The sequence below is a fragment of the Petromyzon marinus genome, chromosome 65 (genome assembly GCF_048934315.1).
Source record: "Petromyzon marinus isolate PM22_M1 ecotype Great Lakes invasive population chromosome 65, UKy_Petmar_22M1.pri1.0, whole genome shotgun sequence".
NCBI lineage: Eukaryota > Metazoa > Chordata > Hyperoartia > Petromyzontiformes > Petromyzontidae > Petromyzon > Petromyzon marinus.
The window spans coordinates 668,040-694,912 of record NC_133731.1 but is presented as its reverse complement, the minus strand read 5'-3'; the positions used below and the strand labels follow the sequence as shown (position 1 = coordinate 694,912).

The 26,873-nt window shown below is 51.7% G+C and overlaps 1 protein-coding gene across 3 annotated transcripts in view; it reads left to right on the top strand.

The window, feature by feature from the left end:
* Positions 1–25,797, top strand: part of LOC103091756 (uncharacterized) — a 71,129-nt gene extending 45,332 nt beyond the window's left edge. The window contains exons 1-8 of one of the 3 annotated variants that reach the window (XR_012930297.1): positions 16,859–17,241; positions 19,177–19,263; positions 19,628–19,664; positions 20,214–20,235; positions 21,488–21,557; positions 23,229–23,311; positions 24,329–24,652; positions 25,313–25,797. Coding sequence is in view for 2 of the 3 variants with exons in the window: in XM_076054230.1 (XP_075910345.1) it covers positions 19,177–19,263; positions 19,628–19,664; positions 20,214–20,235; positions 21,488–21,557; positions 23,229–23,311; positions 24,329–24,499 (470 nt within the window). In the remaining variant the exon portion in view is untranslated. Of the gene's footprint in view, positions 1–10,661; positions 10,943–16,858; positions 17,242–19,176; positions 19,264–19,627; positions 19,665–20,213; positions 20,236–21,487; positions 21,558–23,228; positions 23,312–24,328; positions 24,653–25,312 lie in introns of those variants that run through there. The other 2 variants (XM_076054231.1, XM_076054230.1) reach the window with 2 other exon arrangements.
* Positions 25,798–26,873: the final 1,076 nt, after the last annotated feature.

Genomic DNA, 26,873 nt, shown 5'->3' with positions numbered 1-26,873 from the left:
CCAGCGGACACACAAGACCGACAGATGGACAACACACAGACCAGCGGACACACAAGACCGACAGACGGACAACACACAGACCAGCGGACACACGAGACCGACAGACGGACAACACACAGACCAGCGGACACACAAGACCGACAGACGGACAACACACAGACCAGCGGACACACGAGACAGACAGACGGACAACACACAGACCAGCGGACACACAAGACCGACAGATGGACAACACACAGACCAGCGGACACACAACACCGACAGATGGACAACACACAGACCAGCGGACACACGAGACAGACAGACGGACAACACACAGACCAGCGGACACACAAGACCGACAGACGGACAACACACAGACCAGCGGACACACAAGACCGACAGATGGACAACACACAGACCAGCGGACACACGAGACAGATGGACAACACACAGACCAGCGGACACACGAGACCGACAGACGGACAACACACAGACCAGCGGACACACAAGACCGACAGACGGACAACACACAGACCAGCGGACACACGAGACAGACAGACGGACAACACACAGACCAGCGGACACACAAGACCGACAGATGGACAACACACAGACCAGCGGACACACAACACCGACAGATGGACAACACACAGACCAGCGGACACACGAGACAGACAGACGGACAACACACAGACCAGCGGACACACAACACCGACAGACGGACAACACACAGACCAGCGGACACACAAGACCGACAGACGGACAACACACAGACCAGCGGACACACGAGACAGATGGACAACACACAGACCAGCGGACACACGAGACAGACAGACGAACAACACACAGACCAGCGGACACACAACACCGACAGATGGACAACACACAGACCAGCGGACACACGAGACAGACAGACGGACAACACACAGACCAGCGGACACACAACACCGACAGACGGACAACACACAGACCAGCGGACACACAAGACCGACAGACGGACAACACACAGACCAGCGGACACACGAGACAGACAGACGGACAACACACAGACCAGCGGACACACAAGACCGACAGATGGACAACACACAGACCAGCGGACACACAACACCGACAGATGGACAACACACAGACCAGCGGACACACGAGACAGACAGACAGACAACACAGACCAGCGGACACGAGACAGCTGGTAGCGATGAGCGAGCACTCTCCTATTGGACGCCTCGTCGGGATTTCTGGCAACAAACGATGCTGCTTGTTGATGTAATTTCCGGCGAAATGTTACGGTACACAACCGGTTAATGCTGAACTAGTATGCTACACTATACACTAGTATACACTGCACTATACACTACTCCATACACTACACTATACACTCCACCACAATTGGAAATGCTGTAGTGGGTTTACTCTCCCAACTCACACAGCCGGTTAGTGCTGAACTCGTGAACGAATTGGTCACGTGTTGTTTCACGTGACAAAGCCTCACCGGTTGTGTTGTGTCGGGTGGCGGTGGGTTCCACGGCAACAGCCCCAGAAACAAGGCCCCATTATGATAGACTTTCATCTTTATTATAGTTGGAAACCACCGGGGAGGGGAGGCGGGAAATCCAATTAAAAAAAAACCCAGGACGCCGATCTGCTTTGGTCGGGAGGGACTTTCCAGGGAAAAGCCGGAGGGAGAGAGAGACACGACAAGACCCAACAGCTGCTGTTGGTGGTGTTGGTGGTGGTGGTGCTCGCCAGCAGCTGGCTGGCTCTCTGATGGATTGAGGGGACTTCCCCCATGCTGCGCTGCCTCTTGCGACAGTGAATGACCAACACAACACACACACACCACACACACCGCACACACACACCGCACACACACACCACACACACACCACACACACACCACACACACCACACACACCACACACACACCACACACACACCACACACACACACCACACACACACCGCACACACCACACACACACCACACACACACCACACACACACACACACCACACACACACCACACACACACCACACACACACCGCACACACCACACACACACCACACACACACAACACTACAAAGTAGGGGGCCCCATTTCAGCCAAAGGGGAATCCCACTCCATCACACTCCATCTCACTCCATCTCCATCTCACTCCATCTCACTACATCTCCATCTCACTCCATCTCACTCCATCTCCATCCCACTCCATCTCACTCCATCTCCATCTCACTCCATCTCACTCCATCTCACTCCATCCCACTCCATCTCACTCCATCTCACTCCATCCCACTCCATCTCACTCCATCTCACTCCATCTCCATCTCACTCCATCTCACTACATCTCCATCTCACTCCATCTCACTCCATCTCACTCCATCTCACTCCATCCCACTCCATCTCACTCCATCTCACTCCATCTCCATCTCACTCCATCTCCATCCCACTCCATCTCACTCCATCCCACTCCATCTCACTCCATCCCACTCCATCTCACTCCATCTCACTCCATCCCACTCCATCTCACTCCATCTCACTCCATCTCACTCCATCGCACTCCATCTCCATCCCACTCCATCTCACTCCATCTCACTCCATCTCCATCTCACTCCATCTCCATCTCACTCCATCGCACTCCATCACACTCCATCTCACTCCATCGCACTCCATCACACTCCATCTCACTACATCTCCATCTCACTCCATCTCACTACATCTCCATCTCACTCCATCTCACTCCATCCCACTCCATCTCACTCCATCTCACTCCATCTCACTCCATCTCCATCCCACTCCATCTCACTCCATCCCACTCTATCTCACTCCATCCCACTCCATCTCACTCCATCCCACTCCATATCAGTCCATCTCACTCCATCGCACTCCATCTCCATCCCACTCCATCTCACTCCATCTCACTCCATCTCCATCCCACTCCATCTCCATCTCACTCCATCTCACTCCACATCCCACTCCATCTCTCTCCATCTCACTACATCTCACTCCATCTCCATCTCACTCCATCTCCATCCCACTCCATCTCCATCTCACTCCATCTCACTCCATCCCACTCCATCTCACTCCATCTCACTCCATCTCACTCTCACTCCATCTCACTCCATCTCCATCTCACTCCATCTCACTCCATCTCCATCTCACTCCATCTCCATCCCACTCCATCTCAATCTCACTCCATCTCACTCCATCTCCATCCCACTCCATGTCCATCGCACTCCATCTCACTCCATCTCCATCGCACTCCATCTCACTCCATCTCCATCGCACTCCATCTCACTCCATCGCACTCCATCTCACTCCATCTCCATCTCACTCCATCCCACTCCATCTCACTCCATCTCACTCCATCGCACTCCATCTCACTCCATCTCCATCTCACTCCATCCCACTCCATCTCACTCCATCCCACTCCATCTCACTCCATCTCTATCTCACTCCATCCCACTCCATTTCCATCTCACTCCATCTCCATCCCACTCCGTCTCCATCTCACTCCTTCTCACTCCATCTCCATCTCACTCCATCTCCATCCCACTCCATCTCACTCCATCCCACTCCATCTCACTCCATCTCCATCTCACTCCATCCCACTCCATCTCACTCCATCTCCATCCCACTCCATCTCCATCTCACTCCATCTCACTCCATCTCCATCCCACTCCATCTCACTCCATCCCACTCCATCTCACTCCATCCCACTCCATCTCACTCCATCCCACTCCATCTCACTTCATCTCACTCCATCGCACTCCATCTCCATCCCACTCCATCTCACTCCATCTCACTCCATCTCCATCCCACTCCATCTCCATCTCACTCCATGGATCTCACTCCATCCCACTCCATCTCACTCCATCTCACTCCATCTCACTCCATCTCACTCCATCTCCATCCCACTCACTCCATCTCCATCCCACTCCATCTCCATCTCACTCCATCTCCATCTCACTCCATCTCCATCCCACTCCATCTCCATCGCACTCCATCTCACTCCATCTCCATCTCACTCCATCTCACTCCATCTCCATCGCACTCCATCTCACTCCATCTCCATCGCACTCCATCTCCATCGCACTCCATCTCCATCTCACTCCATCTCACTCCATCTCACTCCATCGCACTCCATCTCCATCTCACTGCATCTCACTCCATCTCACTCCATCTCCATCTCACTCCATCCCACTCCATCTCACTCCATCCCACTCCATCTCACTCCATCCCACTCCATCTCACTCCATCTCCATCTCACTCCATCTCACTCCATCGCGCTCCATCCCACTCCATCTCCATCTCACTCCATCTCCATCTCACTCCATCCCACTCCGTCTCCATCTCACTCCGTCTCACTCCATCTCCATCGCACTCCATCTCCATCCCACTCCATCTCACTCCATCTCACTCCATCCCACTCCATCTCACTCCATCTCCATCTCACTGCATCTCACTCCATCCCACTCCATCTCACTCCATCCCACTCCATCTCACTCCATCCCACTCCATCTCACTCCATCTCCATCTCACTCCATCTCACTCCATCGCGCTCCATCCCACTCCATCTCCATCTCACTCCATCTCCATCTCACTCCATCCCACTCCGTCTCCATCTCACTCCGTCTCACTCCATCTCCATCGCACTCCATCTCCATCCCACTCCATCTCACTCCATCTCACTCCATCCCACTCCATCTCACTCCATCTCCATCTCACTGCATCTCACTCCATCCCACTCCATCTCACTCCATCCCACTCCATCTCACTCCATCTCACTCCATCCCACTCCATCTCCATCTCACTCCATCTCCATCTCACTCCATCCCACTCCATCTCACTCCATCCCACTCCATCTCACTCCATCTCCATTGCACTCCATCTCCATCCCACTCCATCTCACTCCATCTCCATCGCAGTCCATCGCACTCCACACAGGGGTATGGGCGATGAGGCCCAGCTGAGAGCTGCCCTACTTGTTAATCATCGTCTAAACCGGTGGTGCTCCTCTCACCTCTCCACTGCAGTCGAGTTTCCGACCCGCTTTGGTTTCTCGATCGTTGCAAGAAAAGCGTTATAATGTTAAACACACAACAGGGAGTGTGATGAAACGAAGTAATTTGTAACTTATTGTGGGTTTAATTTGCGTGCCAATGATGTACCTTCTATTCAAAAAAAGTTATCGTCTCGATGAGTAATTCTCTAAACCTTTAGGGCAAGCCTTATTCTCCCCCCCTTTGGTTCTCAAGCGTTACAAAATTGTTGTTATAATGTTAATAAACACACAGCAGGGGTGTGATGAAACGAAGTAATTTTATAACTTCACGTGCCCCGGGGATTAATTTGCGTCTTGATTTACCTTCTTTACCAAAATAAATCTGGCCATGTCTCGCTACCCCCCAGAAAGGGAATCACGCACCCTCAGGGGGCGCGACGTGCACCCCAGGTTAAGAAGAACCACTGATGTAGTGTATAGTGTAGTGTATAGTGTAGTGTATAGTGTAGTGTATAATGTAGCGTATAATGTAGCGTATAGTGTAGTGTATAGTAGTATATAGTGTAGTGTATAGTGTATATTGTAGGGTATAGTAGTGTGTAGTGTATAGTGGTGTAGTGTATAGTGTAGTGTATAGCAGTGTATAGTAGCGTATAGTGTAGTGTATAGTAGCGTATAGTGTAGTGTATAGTAACGTATACTGTATAGTAGTGTATAGTGTAGTGTATAGTAGTGTATAGTGGTGTATAGTAGTGTAGTGTATAGTAGTGTAGTGTATTGTGTAGTGTATAGTAGTGTAGTGTAGTAGTGTATTGTATAGTAGTGTAGTGTATAGTAGTGTATAGTGTAGTGCAGTGGTTCTTAACCTGGGGACCCCAGGTTAGTTTGTTGTCCTTCCCCCCGCCTCCCCTGCACCTCTGATTAACACGGCTGGGCTACGTACGGTGCGAAAGAAGTTCACCTACATGCATACATACGAGTGTAGGTCTCTGGGTCTCTGGGTCTCTGGGTTCCTGTGGGTTCCTGTGGGTTCCTGTGGGTCTCTGTGGGTCTCTGTGGGTCTCTGTGGGTCTCTGTGGGTCTCTGTGGGTCTCTGGGTCTCTGGGTCTGTGTGGGTCTCTGTGGGTCTCTGTGGGTCTCTGTGGGTCTCTGTGGGTCTCTGGGTCTGTGTGGGTCTCTGTGGGTCTCTGTGGGTCTCTGTGGGTCTCTGTGGGTCTCTGTGGGTCTCTGTGGGTCTCTGTGGGTCTCTGTGGGTCTCTGTGGGTCTCTGGGTCTGTGTGGGTCTCTGTGGGTCTCTATGAGTCTCTGTGGGTCTCTGGGTCTCTGGGTTCCTGTAGGTCTCTGGGTCTCTGTGGGTCTCTGGGTCTGTGTGGGTCTCTGGGTTCCTGTAGGTCTCTGGGTTCCTGTAGGTCTCTGGGTCTCTGTGGGTCTCTGTGGGTCTCTGTGGGTCTCTGTGGGTCTCTGTGAGTCTCTGGGTTCCTGTGGGTCTCTGTGGGTCTCTGTGGGTCTCTGTCGGTCTCTGTGTGTCTCTGTGGGTCTCTGTGGGTCTCTGTGGGTCTCTGTGGGTCTCTGTGGGTCTCTGTGGGTCTCTGGGTCTCTGTGGGTCTCTGTGGGTCTCTGTGGGTCTCTGTGGGTCTCTGTGGGTCTCTGTGGGTCTCTGTGGGTCTCTGTGGGTCTCTGTGGGTCTCTGTGGGTCTCTGTGGGTCTGTGTGGGTCTCTGTGGGTCTCTGTGGGTCTCTGTGGGTCTGTGTGGGTCTCTCTGGGTCTGTGTGGGTCTCTGTGGGTCTGTGTGGGTCTCTGTGGGTCTGTGTGGGTCTCTGTGGGTCTCTGTGGGTCTCTGTGGGGTCTCTGTGGGTCTCTGGGTCTCTGTGGGTCTCTGTGGGTCTCTGTGGGTCTCTGTGGGTCTCTGTGGGTCTCTGTGGGTCTGTGTGGGTCTCTGTGGGTCTCTGTGGGTCTCTGTGGGTCTCTGTGGGTCTCTGTGGGTCTCTGTGAGTCTCTGTGGGTCTCTGTGGGTCTCTGTGGGTCTCTGTGGGTCTCTGTGGGTCTCTGTGGGTCTCTGTGGGTCTCTGTGGGTCTCTGTGGGTCTCTGTGGGTCTGTGTGGGTCTCTGTGGGTCTCTGTGGGTCTCTGTGGGTCTGTGTGGGTCTCTCTGGGTCTGTGTGGGTCTCTGTGGGTCTGTGTGGGTCTCTGTGGGTCTGTGTGGGTCTCTGTGGGTCTGTGTGGGTCTCTGTGGGTCTCTGTGGGTCTCTGTGGGTCTCTGTGGGTCTCTGTGGGTCTCTGTGGGTCTCTGTGTGTCTCTGTGGGTCTCTGTGGGTCTCTGTGGGTCTCTGTGGGTCTCTGTGGGTCTCTGTGGGTCTCTGTGGGTCTCTGGGTCTCTGGGTCTCTGGGTTTCTGTGAGTCTCTGGGTCTCTGTGAGTCTCTGGGTTCCTGTAGGTCTCTGGGTCTCTGTGGGTCTCTGTGGGTCTCTGTGAGTCTCTGGGTCTCTGTGGGTCTCTGTGAGTCTCTGGGTCTCTGTGGGTCTCTGGGTCTCTGTGGGTCTCTGTGGGTCTCTGGGTTTCTATATTAGGACGCCACTGAGAGCTATGCACGACCTCTGATAGGTTCGATCCCTGACGCCTGCTGCTCTATATTTTGAGTTTGAGTGTCTCTCTCTCGTGGTCGCTTGGATTTTTCTCCGGGGCCTCCGGTCCCCCCCCCCCCCCCCCCACATTTAGAATCGACATCGCCACGCGTGCAGAGTTATTTGGCTTCTGCTATGAATTTCCACGTGACGACGACGATGATGATCTCGACGATGATGATGAGCCCACTTCGCGTGAGCTGTAATTCGCGATGGCCAGGTCGCTTCTGATGATACTCAATCTGCTGCTGATGATACTGAATCTGATGGCAAGGATACTGAATCTGCTGATGATGATACTGATGCTGCTGCTGTTGATATCGATGCTGCTGCTGAAGATATTGATACTGCTGCTGATGATATTGCTGCTGATGATGATACTGATGCTGCTGATGATACTGCTGCTATGTTGATGATACTGCTGCTGCTGATGATGATGATGATGCTACTGATGCTGCAGATGTTTCTGATGCTGCTGCTGATGATAAAGAGCTGTATCTCAAGCAGCTCAGTGGCCCTTAACTGCTAAAATATAAATACATATCTATCGCTTCACTTCGTTGTTAGTTACGCAAGCACCTTCATCAGCGCAGGTAATCGACGACAGATGGTATATACTTCAAAGTAAAAGGATGATAAATAGAGACACGTGCCGTGAGAGACACGTGCATTGAACAGATGGACTCGTGTGCACACACACACACACAGACACGTGGATTCGCACGCGGACAGACTCAGAAGCGTCACAGTATTTATTCAAGGCTGCAGGAGGAATACGATGAGCTATGAAGCTCACAGATGTCCAGTACGGGGGGTCACGGGGTAAGAACGTTACAACAACAAACACGATCGGAGTGCAATGTACACGGCAGGTCAACACATCACCCGAAACGCATACTAATACGACTTAAACTATTCCCCATCCTACCAGGCAAAGCTCCGAGCCCGACTGTTTGGGGGCAGGTGCTATTCGCCGGCCGACCTGTGAAGGCCGCACCTGGTACCCAGTTGAGGCTGAGTCAACCCAAAGGAGGACCACGACTTGGTTCACATAAATACCAGGTAGTCCTCTACTTAGGATGGAGATGCGTTACGACGACCCCATCGTAAGTCAAAAATATCGTAAGTCGAAGATGGCCTTAGCCTACCCAGGAGTCTTAAAGAATGGTGATAATTTAGCAAAACGGAGCAATTTTCAGTACCGTACTGTATAAACTATGTATTTCATAATAAAGGTTTTTGGGTTAGATCGCGTTATTTATAAATGTGTCGTAACCCTCCACCACCCGACACGGCCAAGCAGTAAAAAAGTGTCACGTTTACAAAGGACAAATAGTTCACTACTTTAGCCCACCGGTGTGTTGAAGAGTGAATCAACAACATTTAAAATTTGAGTACGACGTTTCGCTGGTAATTACATCCAGCTTCATTGGGCAATTCGCCAGAATGGTGAAGCCCTAAAACAACACCAAAGAAATATTAAATGATCTCAAACACAACTGTGGGCAGTGTCAGAACATGCTTGTCAACAAGGACACTCAATTGATTTTGATAACGTTGAAGTGTTGTGTGAAACGAATTATTACTGGCAAAGACTACAGGCTTAGTGCGGCTTGGAAGCGTATTATTAAATAGTACATATTACAATTCCTTATAGGGGAAACACATACTAATTAACGGATTACTAACGTAGCATATAATCACAATAACACACATTACAACTAATTACTAATCTACAACTCATTACTAATCATAACCATTGACTAATTACCAATCGATTATATAATTACAATACCACCCCTCCGCCTCAAATCACTGCACCTGAAATTAGTTCAATGATGACGTCACCCTGCTGCTCTATTTAAGACCGGGAGCAAGCGAGGGCTTTACCATTCTGGCGAATTGCCCGATGATGCTGGATGTAATTACCAGCGAAACGTCGTACTCAAACTGTAAATGTTGTGGATTCACTCTTCAACACACCGGTGGGCTAAAGTAGTGAATTATTTGTCTTTTGTCAACGTGACACTTTTTTTGCTGATTGGCCGTGTCGGGTGGTGGAGGGTTACGACACATTTATAAATAACGCGATCTAACCCAAAAACCTTTATTATGAATAATATCGGTCGCGAAAGCCTACATGTTAAACTCTTATGTATTTATTAATTACAATACTGTATTACACAGTAAAATGTAAAGTGAAAAAAGTAAATTCTTAGCCTACCAATATGAACTGCAATTTAATAGAAAAAAAAAAATTCCCCCAGGAAACAATGCTATCTAACCTATAAAAAAAACTCTTAACATGCTTTGAAACACGAAAAAAAACACAGAAAAAAAATACACGCGCCAACACCGAGGACAACTTAACTCCGTCGACCCCTGTTGAGAGTGAGGCATCAACCACACAGGGCGGGAGACGCGTACTTTCTGGCAGCGTCCCGACGTCCAGTATCGTACCTCGTACGCTGCTGCTGCTGAGTTTTGCCTGCCGCGCGAAATTTAAAATATCTAACAATTTTGTCGTATATCGCCATCGCGAGATCGAAATGTCGTAAGTCGGACCCTCGTGTAACTCGGGGGACTATCTGTAGTGTGTCACTTGCTGCCACTGCTGTTAGGTGTGAGGAGGAGTCAAACTCGGGTCACCAGGTGAAACCGCGTTATCAGGACGGGAAGATCACGGGGGAAATGTGTGGTCCCGTAGCATTGCACGCTAACCACAGCGCCACCACTCACCTTAGCACAAGAACACACGTGCAAAAGACAAAGGTCCCCCGTGTAGCCTTAACAGACTGTTGGGGCAAGTGCTGTTAAGCGAGTAGCAGCACCTATGAAGGTCGGCAGTGTGGCTCACGAGGGGGTGGGTGGGCCAGCACCACGCCCGGCCGTCTTTGTCTCCCCAGTGGCGATGTTCACACATCAGCACCGGGTACTCATTTGAGGCCGAGTTGACCGAGGGGAGGCTCAGATAATCGTCACACACCGCACACCACACACACAAAGACAAATATCCCCCCCCCCCCGTGTAGCCTTAACAGACTGTTGGGGCAAGTGCTGTTAGCGAGTAGCAGCACCTATGAAGGTCGGCACGGTGGCACACGAGGTGGGTGGGTGGCCAGCATCACGCCCGGCCGCCTTTGTCTCCGCAGTGGCGCGATGTTTACTACACTCACTGCACTGGGTGCAGTGCTCATTTGAGACCTACGGGACGCTGCTTGGGCTTGCCTTGCCACCACCACCGTCACCACCGTCACCACCGTCATCATCGGGCTCGTCCGACGCGCCACGCGGCTCCCTGCAGCCACGCTGCCCCAACACCGGAATCCTCTTCACTTGCTGTCAGTCCCCTAGTATAGTCCACTATACACGTTGTGGTGTCGCCGTCGGTCATATCTGAGTCTTCTTCGCTCTCTCTCTGCGTAATCCCACGCTTGTGAAGATTTCGTCGTGAACTTTGTATTTGTGTGCGCGTTGTGTTGTTCGTGTGCCCGCCCGGGGAGCGGTGGTGCAGCCTGCGGTTAAGCGTGTTGCTACGCCGCGAAACTCCGGCGGATCCGGGTTCAATTCCTGCTCACATTCAACACCGGTAACGATTTGTTTGAACCGGTTCTGGGCCTCCTCTCCGAGGTCAACTCGGCTTCAAATGAGTACCTGGGTGTGTAAACATCGCTACTCAGGGAAGACAAAGGCGGCCAGGCGTGGTGCTGGCCACCCACCCCCTCGTGTACCGTCCTGGCCTTTATAGGTGCTCACTAACAGCACTTGCCCGTACAGTCTGTTCAGGCTATACGGGAGAGATCTTTGTGTGAGATTCGTGGAGTGAGTGTGAGTGTGTGGGAGCTGTGGTTTGTGTGTGTGTCACTACAGTGAGGGAAACAAGTATTTGATCTCCTGCTGATTTTGTACGTTTGCCCACCGACAAAGAAATGATCAGTCTATAATTTTAATGGTAGAACAGTGAGAGACAGAATAACAAAAAAATCCAGAAAAACGCATGTCAAAAATGTTACAAATTGATTTGCATTTTAATGAGGGAAATAAGTATTTGACCCCTCTGCAAAACATGACTTAGTACTTGGTGGCAAAACCCTTGTTGGCAGTCACAGAGGTCAGACGTTTCTTGTAGTTGGCCACCAGGTTTGCACACATCTCAGGAGGGATTTTATCCCACTCCTCTTATCCCACTCCTCTTTGCACATCTTCTCCAAGTCATTAAGGTTTCGAGGCTGACGTTTGGCAACTTGAACCTTCAGTTCCCTCCACAGATTGTCTATGGGATTATGGTCTGGAGACTGGCTAGGCCACTTCAGGACCTTAATGTGCTTCTTCTTGAGCCGCTCCTTTGTTGCCTTGGCCGTTTGTTTTGGGTCATTGTCATGCTGGAATACCCATCCATGACCCATTTTCAATGCCCTGGCTGAGGGAAGGAGGTTCTCACCCAAAATTTGACGGTACATGGCCCCGTCCATTGTCCCTTTGGTGCGGTGAAGTTGTCCTGTCCCCTTAGCAGAAAAACACCCCCAAAGCATAATGTTTCCACCTCCATGTTTGACGGTGGGGATGGTGTTCTTGGGGTCATAGGCAGCATTCCACCTCCTCCAAACACGGCGAGTTGAGTTGATGCCAAAGAGCTCCATTTAGGTCTCATCTGACCACAACACTTTCACCCAGTTCTCCTCTGAATCATTCAGATGTTCATTGGCAAACTTCAGACGGGCATGTATATGTGCTTTCTTGAGCAGGGGGACCTTGTGGGCGCTGCAGGATTTCAGTCCTTCACGGCGTAGTGTGTTACCAATTGTTTTCTTGGTGACTATGGTCCCAGCTGCCTTGAGATCATTGACAAGATCCTCCCGTGTAGTTCTGGGCTGATTCCTCACCGTTCTTATGATTATTGCAGCTCCTCGAGGTGAGATCTTGCATGGAGCCCCAGGCCGAGGGAGATTGATAGTTCTTTTGTGTTTCTTCCATTTGTGAATAATCGCACCAACTGTTGTCACCTTCTCACCAAGCTGCTTGGCAATGGTCTTGTAGCCCATTCCAGCCTTGTGTAGGTCTACAATCTTGTCCCTGATATCCTTGGAGAGCTCTTTGGTCTTGGCCATGGTGGAGAGTTTGGAATCTGATTGATTGATTGCTTCTGTGGACAGGTGTCTTTTATACAGGTAACAAGTTGAGATTAGGAGCACTCCCTTTAAGAGTGTGCTCCTAATCTCAGCTCGTTACCTGTATAAAAGACACCTGGGAGCCAGAAATCTTTCTGATTGAGAGGGGGTCAAATACTTATTTCCCTCATTAAAATGCAAATCAATTTATAACATTTTTGACATGCGTTTTCTGGATTTTTGTTGTTATTCTGTCTCTCACTGTTCAAATAAACCTACCATTAAAATTATAGGGGATCAAATACTTTTTTCCCTCACTGTATGTGTGTCAGTGTGTGTGTGTGTGTATGGGGGAGTTGTGGTTAGTGTGTGTCACTGTGTGTGTGTGTCACTGTGTGTGTGTGTATGGGGGAGCTTGGTTAGTTCGCGGCGCTACGAACCCGGCTGTGACCCGACTTAGATCCCCGCTCACGGCCACCAACAGCGGTGATGATTATCTTAACCGGTCCTGGGCCTCTCCTAAGTCGACTCGGCCTCAATGCACATAGACAGTACACGCCGTGTGCATATGTGCAATGCACATACACAGTACATGCCATGTACATGTGTACACACACATCATATACTGCACATACACACATGTAGAATCCCACACACACTCACCCTATACACAGGCATGTATGTAGAATCCCACACACACTCACCCTCTACACAGGCATGCATGTAGAATCCCACACACACCCTCTACACAGACATGCATGTAGAATCACACACACTCACCCTCTACACAGGCATGCATGTAGAATCCCACACACCCTATATACAGGCATGCATGTAGAATCCCACACACACCCTCTACACATACACAGGCATGCATGTAGAATCCCATACACACCCTCTACACATACACAGGCATGCATGTAGAATCCCACACACACCCTATACACAGGCATGCATGTAGAATCCCACACACACCCTCTACACATACACAGGCATGCATGTAGAATCCCATACACACCCTCTACACATACACAGGCATGCATGTAGAATCCCACACACACCCTCTACACAGGCATGCATGTAGAATCACACACACACTCACCCTCTACACAGGCATGCATGTAGAATCCCACATACACCCTCTACACAGACATGCATGTAGAAGCACACACACACTCACCCTCTACACAGGCATGCATGTAGAATCCCACACACACCCTCTACACAGACATGCATGTAGAATCCCACACACACCCTCTACACAGGCATGCATGTAGAATCCCACACACACCCTCTACACAGACATGCATGTAGAATCACACGCACACTCACCCTCTACACAGGCATGCATGTAGAATCTCACACACACACTCACCCTCTACACAGACATGCATGTAGAATCCCACACATACCCTCTACACAGACATGCATGTAGAATCCCACACATACCCTCTACACAGACATGCATGTAGAATCCCACACACACCCTCTACACAGACATGCATGTAGAATCACACACACACCCTCTACACAGACATGCATGTAGAATCACACACACACTCACCCTCTACACATGCATGCATGTGGAATCCCACACACACCCTCTACACAGGCATGCATGTAGAATCCCACACACACTCACCCTATACACAGGCATGCATGTAGAATCACACACACACACACACCCTCTACACAGACATGCATGTAGAATCACACACACTCACCCTATACACAGGCATGCATGTAGAATCCCACACACACCCTCTACACAGACATGCATGTAGAATCCCACACACACCCTCTACACAGGCATGCATGTAGAATCCCACACACACCCTCTACACAGGCATGCATGTAGAATCACACACACACACCCTCTACACAGACATGCATGTAGAATCACACACACACTCACCCTCTACACAGGCATGCATGTAGAATCCCACACACACCCTCTACACAAACATGCATGTAGAATCCCACACACACCCTCTACACAGGCATGCATGTAGAATCCCACACACACCCTCTACACAGACATGCATGTATAATCCCACACACACCCTCTACACAGACATGCATGAGGAATCCCACACACACCCTCTACACAGGCATGCATGTAGAATCCCACACACACCCTCTACACAGGCATGCATGTAGAATCACACACACACACCCTCTACACAGACATGCATGTAGAATCACACACACACTCACCCTCTACACAGGCATGCATGTAGAATCCCACACACACCCTCTACACAGACATGCATGTAGAATCCCACACACACCCTCTACACAGGCATGCATGTAGAATCACACACACACACCCTCTACACAGACATGCATGTAGAATCACACACACACTCACCCTCTACACAGGCATGCATGTAGAATCCCACACACACCCTCTACACAGGCATGCATGTAGAATCCCACACACACCCTCTACACAGACATGCATGTAGAATCACACACACACTCACCCTCTACACAGGCATGCATGTAGAATCACACACTCACGCTCTACACAGGCATGCATGTAGAATCCCACACACACCCTCTACACAGACATGCATGTAGAATCACACACACACTCACCCTCTACACAGGCATGCATGTAGAATCCCACACACACCCTCTACATAGGCATGCATGTATAATCCCACACACACCCTCTACACAGACATGCATGTAGAATCCCACACACACTCACCCTCTACACAGGCATGCATGTAGAATCCCACACACACCCTCTACACAGACATGCATGTAGAATTCCACACACACACATACCCTCTACACAGCCATGCATGTAGAATCCCACACATACCCTCTACACAGGCATGCATGTAGAATCCAACATTGACCTTCCGGTTGTAAGCCACCTCTGGGCGTGGGGGATAAGAGGGGGTGGGGGTTTCTACCCCCCGTGCGTGACGTCACGGGGTTCTGGGAAGGCACGCATGCATGTATAATCGCACACGCTACACGTTAATGCATGTATAACCTCACACACACTACACATCCATGCATGTATAACCTCACACACTACACATCCATGCATGTATAACCTCACACACAATACACATCCATGCATGTATAATAACACACACACTACACATCCATGCATGTATAATAACACACACACACTACACATGCATGTATAATAAAACACACACTACACATACATGCGTGTATAATAACACACACTACACATACATGCATGTATACTAACACACACACTACACATCCATGCATGTATAATAACACACACACTACACATGCATGTATAATAAAACACACACTACACATACATGCGTGTATAATAACACACACTACACATACATGCATGTATACTAACACACACACTACACATCCATGCATGTATAATAACACACACACTACACATGCATGTATAATAAAACACACACTACACATACATGCGTGTATAATAACACACACTACACATACATGCATGTATACTAACACACACACTACACATCCATGCATGTATAATAACACACACACACACGACACATCCATGCATGTATAATAACACACTACACATCCATGCATGTATACTAACACACTACACAGCCATGCATGTATAACCTCACACACTACACATCCATGCATGTATAATAACACACACACTACACATCCATGCATGTATAATAACACACTACACATCCATGCATGTATACTAACACACTACACATCCATGCATGTATAATAACACACACTACACATCCATGCATGTATAATAACACACTACACATCCATGCATGTATAATAACACACTACACATCCATGCATGTATAATAACACACTACACATCCATGCATGTATAATAACACTACACATATATGCATGTATAATAACACACTACACATCCATGCATGTATAATAACACACTACACATCCATGCATGTATAATAACACACACACTACACATCCATGCATGTATAATAACACACTACACATCCATGCATGTATAATAACACACTACACATCCATGCATGTATAATAACACTACACATCCATGCATGTATAATAACACACTACACATCTCGGCGTAGGGGGTGGGGGGATGGGGGTGCTGCCCCCCCCCCCGCGTGACGTCACGGGGGGTTCTGGGAAGACACGTGGCCCTGGCTCTCTCCGCGGCGGCCGCTCGGCAGTGACATCACGACGTCCCCGCCCCCTGCCGCGACGTCATTTACTAGAGATGGGCCGTGGTGAAATCCGTTCCACATCCCCCGCCCCCTCTTGCTGCGCGCCTCTCTCTATAAATACACCTCCCTGCGCTTCCCCACACACACACAGTCCTAGCAAGCCTGGGCCACGCGTAGACTCCCACCCCCCCAACTCAACCTCCTCTCTCGCTTGCTCGCTCGCACGTACGCACGCTCGCACGCACGCTCGCCATCGCTCGTCACCCTTGGTGCCATCACCACCACGACGTCGGCCAGCCAAGAAGAGAGTCGGGAGGAGAGAGTTGGTCCGCCCGCCCGCTTGATTGCTATAGGGTGAGTGAGTGTGTGTGTGCATGGTGCGTGTGTCCGTCTTGACGTGCACATAGCCTGGCACGAGCGCCGTGGTGACGTCACCGCCGCTTAGTTGAGAAAGGCGTCGTCGTTGTGTCTTTGCGTCTCATGTGTGTGATGGGGGTGTGCGCGTGTCTCTACACACGTGTGTGTGTGTCTCTACACACGTGTGTGTGTGTCTCTACACACGTGTGTGTGTGTGTCTACACACGTGTGTGTCTCTACACACGTGTGTTGTGTGTGTGTATGTCTGTGTGTGTGTGTGCATGCATTGTGCGCCGGCCTTAATCGGTGGTGCTCGCGAGCAGCACTTGCTCCAACACTCTGTTGCAGGCTATGCGGGGGATCTTTGTATAGAGACATACGCCAATTCCTCATATTGACTTTGATCTGGTGCTGCTCGCAAACAGCACTTGCCCTAGAATGCCTGTTAAATGCTACACGGGGGAGCTTTGTCTCTGTACGAGGGGGTGGATTTTTGCTTTAGCGCCGCTGCTGCGCTGCGAAACTCCAGGCGACCCAATGAACCGGTCCTGGGCCTCCCCCCCAGGTTGACTCGGCCTCAAATGAGTACCTGGTGCGGTGTGTAAACGTCGCCACTGGGGAGACAAAGGCGGCTGGGCGTGGTGTTGGCCACCCACCTAACTCGTGTGTGCCGCCCCAGCCTTCATAAGGTGCTACTTGCTAACAACACTTTCCCAAACAGTCTGTTAAGTCTACACGGGGGATCTTTGTCTTTGCATTCCGATAAATTACTGTGTGCATGCATGCACGTGTTTGCGCTAGCCCGAGATCGCGTGTTTTCTCTGCCCTCTTCTGCAGAGTGTGAGTGAGTTAGTCTGTGTGAGTGAGTTAGCATATGTGTGTGTGGTGAGTGAGAGTCTGTGGGGAGTGTGTGTCAGTGTGACACTTCACGTGGCCTCAACGTGCACATAGCCTGGCACAAGCGCTGTGGTGACATTTACCGCTGCTTCGAGGCGAACGGAGGTTGTTGTCGTCCCTGTGAGTGAGTGTGCGAGAGAGTTTGTGAGTGTGCGTGTGAGTTAGCGTGCGTCAGTGTGAGTGTGTTCGTGCGTGTGAGTAATGGTGATGGTGATATCAAGCAAGCCATTCTAGCGATGATGAGCTATCATCACCTGTGGCCAGGTCGCATCCGAACAAGAGCCTGGTTGCTCAGTGGGCTTTGCGTGGTAAATCACACGTTATGAACGTGGTCACGGAATCACACGAGTTACGTCACGCGTGTTTTTTATTGCGCGGAATGTTAACTCCCTCGCCTGGTACGCAAGGAGGTCGTCGTGGGTTCGATCCCGACCCCGGCGACGCCTGCTGTATATTTAGAGTTTGGGTCTCTCTATCTTTCCCCGCGGTGGCCGCGTGGATTAATATCCGGGTCCTCCGGTGTTTCCCCCTCCACATGTTTAGCGTCAACGTCACCACGCGTCTTAAAGTTCTTTGGCTGCTGCTATAACATTTCCACGTGGTGATTATGATAAGCCAACTTCATTGGGCTATCATGTGTGATCGCTTCTGAAAGAGACCTGCATAGCAGCTTAGTGGGGCCTTAACATGGTTACCCATCACCACGTAAATAACCTCCTTGTTGTTGTAACAGCTCTCTCGCTGGTTCAGCAGTTCCACCACTGGATTATATTTTTTTTCCCGCCTGATGACGGACCACTTGTTGTGTTGCGATCGAAACGTCGTGATTTATTTAGTTCCATTTTATACCTACGTGGACTTTACCGAAATAATCAAAGAGTATGGATTCCTGCGGTCACGAAAGCATCAAATCAAGGTGAAATAATAGTTTAAGTTTAAAGCGAGCGTAAGGATGCACGCACGGTGGTATAACGCACGGCCGTGCCTGTGTCTCCTCCTCCTCCTCCCTGTGCGGTTGGTTTGTGCATTTTGCAGAGTTTGGTCTGAGAGCCTTTCTCATCCGGAAGATGCTGGCAATGCACACCATGCAGCCCATGTATGCCGAGCTGCGAGACGCATTAGGTAAACGCACGAGCCATGCATACATGCATACAAACATCGACAAAAGTCAGCTTCAAAGACAATGCATATATTACGAGGGCATGTTTTGTTTGCATGCTCACCACAAGTACATGTGGTCAATGCGGTCGTGATTCCGTTGCCAAGGTTATCACCTTTTGGCTTATTTCATTTCCAGAAAGGGTTAAGCCAATTCTTATTGAGACGGGGTTCTGTTTTGGATGCGGAAAATCTTCCGTGCGTTGTACATTGGACAGCGACACCGCAATGTTCATGTGCGCTGGCTTTAAGCGGTGCGTTTTACGTAACTTGTTTTGATGGCTTGTGTAATCTAATCAAAGAAACCTGCTTTTTTTCTGTCTTGCAGCGTCAAGCTATGACGATGAAGCATCATTAACATACAGGTGACTACTCGCTCACACACACACACGCACGCACATACATAATGTATATATATACAAAGACAAAGATGCCCCTTTCAGTCTTAAGAGACTTTTGAGCAAGTGCTGTTTTTGTGTTGACCTATGAAGGTCGGCACGGCACACGAGGTGGTGGGTGGCCAGCATCACGCCCGGCCACCTTTGTCTGCCTAGTGGCGATGTTTACGCACCGCACCACGTACTTATTTGAGGCTGAGTCGACCTAGGGGGCGGGAGGCCCAGGACCGGTTCAGATAATCATCACTGGTGTTTACCATGAGCGGGCATCGAACCCCGTTTGTAGCGCAGCTAGCTAACCGCTACATCACCGCTCCCCAATACACACACACACACACGCACACACACACAAGATTGACGAATCAAGATTGACAACATCTTTGCTTTTCGCAAGCGATGTCGCGCATTTTATTAACAGTTGTACAGTGTGCACGCACGCGTGTGTGTGGGTTTGTTTTGAGCGTGGGCAAATTAACCTCCCCTCTGCCTTTCTCTGTGTTTCCTCCATTTGTTCAGCTCGGATACGGACAACAGCCTGGTAAGGAGACGTTTCATTACTTCATATTTACGACAGGACCGGGTTGATCAACTTGTAGGCTGGGAATAGAAGGGGGCAGGAAGGTGTTGTGGCTATGACGAGGAGGTAGTGATGGGTGGGACATGTGGTGTGCACAGTGGAGGAGGAGGCCAGGCCACCGAGCTAGGCAGTGGAGTGGGGCCCAGAGATTGTCAACCACGGGGGAGACTCTGATGCATGGGTGGTTGGTGGTGACGACGAGACTTTTGAGGCATTCACGCGCGGCCGACACACACCCTGGATTCGAACCGAGGTTTTTTCAGCTGTGCTGCGCTCAGGGGGCTGTCTCGGGACATGGCCACGTTGAGCCGTCCTGGGCATGCAAACGATTGCCAAAGACGGTAGCTCGCCTTGCCGTGCTCACAAATTTCCTTGGTAAATAAGCCCACGCGTCGGCACGCCGGCGATGCCCTGCTTTGACTGAGAGTCTAAGACACGCGCGGGTGTTTAGCGGAGAAAAATGCCTTAACCCTGTCGGACTGCCCTGCCCTGCCCGAAAACGTGCTAGGCCTTTGTAAAAAAGGCGGCGGAGGTCAAATGAAAGTCACGAGTCAAGAAGGCATTCCTCAGGTCTCAAGACTCCTGATCCGGAAAACTCCGGTCTTCTGGATCCAATTCTCAATCCAGACTCTGATCCAGAAACCCGGTCTCCCTGAGTCTCAAGACTCCTGATCCTCTAACCCGGTCTTCTGGATCCAATTCTCAATCCAGACTCTGATCCAGAAACCCGGTCTCCCTGAGTCTCAAGACTCCTGATCCTCTAACCCAGTCTTCTGAATCCAATTCTCAATCCAGACTCTGATCCAGAAACCCGGTCTCCCCGAGTCTCAAGACTCCTGATCCTCTAACCCGGTCTTCTGGATCCAATTCTCAATCCAGACTCTGATACAGAAACCCGGTCTCCCCGAGTCTCAAGACTCCTGATCCTCTAACCCGGTCTTCTGGATCCAATTCTCAATCCAGACTCTGATACAGAAACCCGGTCTCCCCGAGTCTCAAGACTCCTGTGATCCTGTAACCCAGTCTCTTGGATCCGAGTGTCATTCAAAACTCTCGATTCTGAAACCTATTCTGCCGATGTCAGTTTGTAATAAATTAACAAAATGAAACGTGGTTTGACTCCCCTCGGATGTGAGCGAACGTGCACAAACGTTAAGCGACGTGTGGACACTCGGTCATGTGTCTCTCTCCCCGTCTCCCTCCGTCTGTGTAGAAGTATGATGACCCTTTGGACATCATCGATCAGTACATCATACACGAGCTGCAGAAGTGCGGGAACTCAGGTACAGTCTCAGGCCTGTCAACCCCTTATCAGTGCCCTACCTTATTACAGACCAATTCTGACCTGATTGATCACCCCGTGCCCCTTATAAATCTCAACGTTCCAGAACCCGCGTCTCATCCCATACAGAATCCTCGTCTCATGCCATACAGAACCCGCGTCTCATCCCATACAGAACCCACGTCTCATCCCATATAGAACCCTCGTCTAATCCTATAGAGAACCCGCATCGCATCCCATACAGAACCCGCGTCTCATCCCATACAGAACCCGCATCTCATCCCATACAGAACCCACGTCTCATCCCATACAGAACCCGCGTATCATCCCATACAGAACCCGCGTCTCATCCCATACAGAACCCACGTCTCATCCCATACAGAACCCACGTCTCATCCCATACAGAACCCGCGTCTCATCCCATACAGAACCTGCGTCTCATCCCATACAGAACCCGCGTCTCATCCCATACAGAACCCACGTCTCATCCCATACAGAACCCACGTCTCATCCCATACAGAACCCGCGTCTCATCCCATACAGAACCTGCGTCTCATCCCATACAGAACCCGCGTCTCATCCCATACAGAACCCACGTCTCATCCCATACAGAACCCACGTCTCATCCCACACAGAACCCACGTCTCATCCCATACAGAACCCGCGTCTCATCCCATACAGAACCCGCGTCTCATCCCATACAGAACCATGGGATTCAAATCAGATTCAAAACCCATCTACAAGTACAACACCGTGAACCGAATGCCTCTCGCTCTCACTAACTCACTCAGACACTCACTCAGACACTCACTCTATGTCTATCTCTCTCACTAACTCACTCAGACACTCACTCAGACACTCACTCTATGTCTATCTCTCTCACTAACTCACTCAGACACTCACTCTATGTCTATCTCTCTCACTAACTCACTCAGACACTCACTCAGACACTCACTCTATGTCTATCTCTCTCACTAACTCACTCAGACACTCACTCTGTCTCTATCTCTCTCACTAACTCACTCACTCTCTCAGACACTCACTCTATGTCTCTATCTCTCTCACTAACTCACTCTCTCAGACACTCTGTCTCTATCTCTCTCGCTGTCTCTCACTCTCTCACTAACTCACTCTCTCTCTGTCTCTATCTTTATCTCTCACTCACACTCTCTCACTAACTCACTCACACTCTCAGACACTCTGTCTCTATCTCTCTAGCTCTCTCTCTCACTAACTCACTCACTCTCTCTCTGTCTCTATCTTTATCTTACTCACTCTCAGACACTCGCTCTCTCTCACTCTCTCTCACTAACTCACTCTCTCACTAACTCACTCTCTCACTAACTCACTCTCTCACTAACTCACTCTCTCACTAACTCACTCACTCTTACTCACTAACTCACTCACTCTTACTCACTAACTCACTCACTAACTCACTCACACTCTCTCTCATTTGCTCACTCTCACTCACTCACTCTCTCATTCTCTCACTCTCTCAGTAACTCACTCGTTCACACTCTCTCTCACTCTCTCTCTCACTCACTAACTCACTCACTCACCCTCTCACTCTCATTCGCTCTCTCTCACTCGCTCTCACTCACTTTTTCTCTCACTAACTCACTCACTCTCTCTCACTAACTCACTCACTCTCTCGCTCTCTTTCTCCCCGCAGATAAAAACTTTATCAGTGGGAGCGACGTGACGCTGTCTGGGTACGAAGGCTCCGAGTCCTCCTACCAGTCCCTGCTCGATGAGGTGAATTTTGATTCCGTCTCTCGGCCAGCTCCGATGTGCGACGCTGATTAGTCTCCCCTCGCAACCCCTTTTCGCGTGTCCGTCCGTCCACATCCCTGTCCGTCCATCACTCCGTCTGGCCCCCTGTCCTTCCATCCGCCCCCCTGTCCATCCGTCTGTCCATCAGAACATCAGTCCGTCTGGCCCCCTGTCCGTCCGTCCGCCCCACTCTCCGTCCATCCGCCCCCCTGTCCATCTGTCTGTCCATCAGTCCGTCTGGCCCCCTGTCCTTCCATCTGCTCCCCTGTCCGTCCATCTGCCGCCCTGTCCGTCCGTCCATCAGTTCGTCCGCCCCCCGTGTCCGTCCGTCCGCCCCCTGTCCTTCAGTCCGTCTGTGAGTGCGTGCGGTGGGGACCGAGTAAAACCGTGCGGTGACGTTCGCTGAAACAACGTCACGTGACTTGACGCACCGAAAGTCCTCCCCAACCCTCGCGGTTTTTCTCTCCCACGGCTCCCCACGAAAACCATGGGTGCATTGCCACCGGGCTTGCGTGTAGTAAGACAGAGTTCCAACACAGAACCCTGTCTTATTAAGCTGTAGGTGACCACACGCGTGTACGAGTGCGTGTGCGCGGAGCGGTTAGCGCGCTACGCACCTGGCGACCCGAGTTAAATTCCCGCTCACGGCCAACGCCGGTGACGATTTTCTGAACCGGTCCTGGGGGCCTCCCCGAGGTCGATTCGGCCGACTCGAATGAGCACCTGGTGCAGTGTGCAGTAAACATTGTCACAGGGGAGACAAAGGCGGCCGGGCGTGGTGCCGGCCACCCTCCCCACTCGCGTGCCACGGGCAGGTGCTGCTCCTCGCTTAACGGCACTTGCCCCCCCCCCCCGGGGCCGATGCGGGCTCCGCCGGGATCTTCGCGCAGGTGCGGTGTGTGGGTGCGGGGTAGCACAGTGGGTCGCACACAGCACTTGCCCCCTCCGTCAGTGGGCAGAGCCTACAAGGGGAAGCTTTGTCTCCGCGTGCGTGCACAGCCCCACACGGCTCCCTCCGTGCCGTCTCCGACGCTGAGCTCGGCGGACGACGCCGATTACGACAGCGACGTCCCGACGCTGCAGATCTCCGACACGGAGAGCGAGGACGAGGAGGAGGAGGAGGAGGAGGGGGGACGAGGAGGGCTGCCGGAGGAGGTGCCGCCCGGTTGAGCTGCCGCCCTTCGGCAGCGTCGCTGGCGGCGACGGCCAGCAGCAGCAGCAGCAGCAGGGCCGCCACCGCCACCCACCAGCAGCACCACCAGCACCAGCAGCAGCAGCAGCAGCAGCTACCTCGTGGTGTGACTGTGAAGAGGGAGAAAGGAGGTGAGAGAGCAGCAAGCGTAGTGTCGTCGTTGTGACGTTCCTACTCACCCCCACCCCCCCCAGGCATCTGTAAAATAAAGAGCTTCATAGCTCATCGGATTCTTCCTGTAGTATGAACACAATATTCTGATTCGGTATGTTGTGTTGCCCAATCGTGCTAATCGGAGGTGCGGGGATGAAGGGCAATAAACTAAACAACAACAACAAGCAGTGTCATCAACGCCACTGGGGAGACAAAGGTGGCCAGGCGTGGTTGCTGGCCACTCCACCCCCTCGTGTGCCACAGTGCCGGTATCCTCCGTAGGTGCTGCTACTCGCTAACAGCACTTGCCCCAGCAGTCTGTTGAGGCTACATGGGGGGGGGGGGGGATATTTGTCTTTGTGTGTGCGGTGTGCGGCGTGTGACGATTATCTGAGCCTCCCCTCGGTCAACTCGGCCTCAAATGAGTACCCGGTGCTGATGTGTGAACATCGCCACTGGGGAGACAAAGACGGCCGGGCGTGGTGCTGGCCCCACCCACCCCCTCGTGAGCCACACTGCCGGCCCTCGTAGATGCTGCTGCTCGCTGGACAGTCTGTTGCAGGCTACACACGGGGCGGAGGGGGGGCCCACTTCGTGTCTCTTGTGCGTCGTGTGACCAATTTTTCTCTCCCCAACAGTGGGGAAGCGAGGCAAGACGAGGTTGTACCAGTTCCTCATGGAGATCCTCCAGGACCAGAGGATGTGCCACTGCATCTGGTGGGTGGACGAGCGCCAGGGCATCTTCCAGTTCTCGTCGCAGCACAAGGAGGAGCTGGCGAAGAAGTGGGGCCAGCGGAAGGGCAACCGCAAGGCGATGACCTACCAGAAGCTGGCGCGGGCGCTGCGGAACTACGAGGCGACGGGCGAGATCCGCAAGATCAAGAAGAAGCTGACGTACCAGTTCGGCGCCAAGATGATGGGCGCCTTCAGGCGATGATGAAGAGGCCGCCGCCGCCGCCGCCATCGCCACTTGTCCACGGCCATCGCGCTGGAGGGAAGAGGGAGGAGAGAGAGGGCTTCTCTCTCCCCCGTCCGTTGCCCTCTGCGCGTGGTTTTTTGAGGGGAAGCGTCGTGTTGCCGCGCTTCCGGAGGCTGCCTGTGTGGGCCGTGCCCCTCTGATTATGATGATACTTAATTTCGACAATTATAATAATTACTATAATTAATTTTTCTTCCTCAATCCCGCTGGCTGCCAGATTATCGCGCGTCGGGCAGCGATTCCGCGGGGGCGGCGGTGGGGGGGGGGGGGAGCGCCCCTCTTGTAACCACACACTAAATCTCGCTTGCCGAGCAGGGCCACCGACCCACCCAGCCCCTAGATGAGTGGGGAAGAGGAGGGGGGGGGGTAGTCAGCGCCACGCGAGTGACTCCCCCGCAAAGGAGCGAGCAGCGAGGCGCCGGAGCGAGGACGACGTCGCGCCGCCCCGACGGTAACACCCAGCGGGCGCAGCGGCACGACCCGGGAAATGCACCGATTCGGCGTAGTTCAGTCATCGTGGTGACGATCACGCCGTTCTTTGTCGTGGTGACGATCACGCCGTGCGTCTGTGTTTGTACGTGGTGGGATTTGTACGGACCTCGCGTTTTGTCGCCGCAGCGAACATAACTCGACGTCGGCTGGCACTGCTGGCTGCTGCTGCTGCTCAAATCGGCATCGTTCTGATTGGTCGAATCCCCCCCCCCCCCCCCCCCGTCGAGCTTGCGCCTGTTGGTTAGCGACAATGCTGCACGAAGTTTGGTCTCGTCCCTGCGTGCGTAAATAATGGAACTAAAACTATTTATCACCACAGAAGGCTTCCCCCGCTGAGCTGCAGATCTTCTTTCAGAAGCGACCCTGCCACGAACGACAAGTAGACTGCCACGAGAAGTGCCTTCATCGCCCATCGTCGTTGTCGTCGTGCGGGAATCTATAGCAGGCCACCCGCTAGCCAAGGGTGCGCCCGTCGATTCTATAAACGTGGAGGGGAACCGGGAGGAGGGCTGGGGGGCAGGAGGGGCAGAGTGAAAGAGACGCGCAGACTCCAAATATGCAGCAGCAGCAGCAGCAGGCGTCAGGAGTCGGGATGGAACTCCCAATGACCTCCTGCGTACCAGGCGGTTAACATCTCCTAGCCAGCGGGCACCCAGTGGCGAGGAGATGTAGTAGGTTGCGTTAATGAATGTAATGTTACTGTCTTATAAGAGACCCAGAGGGAGGAA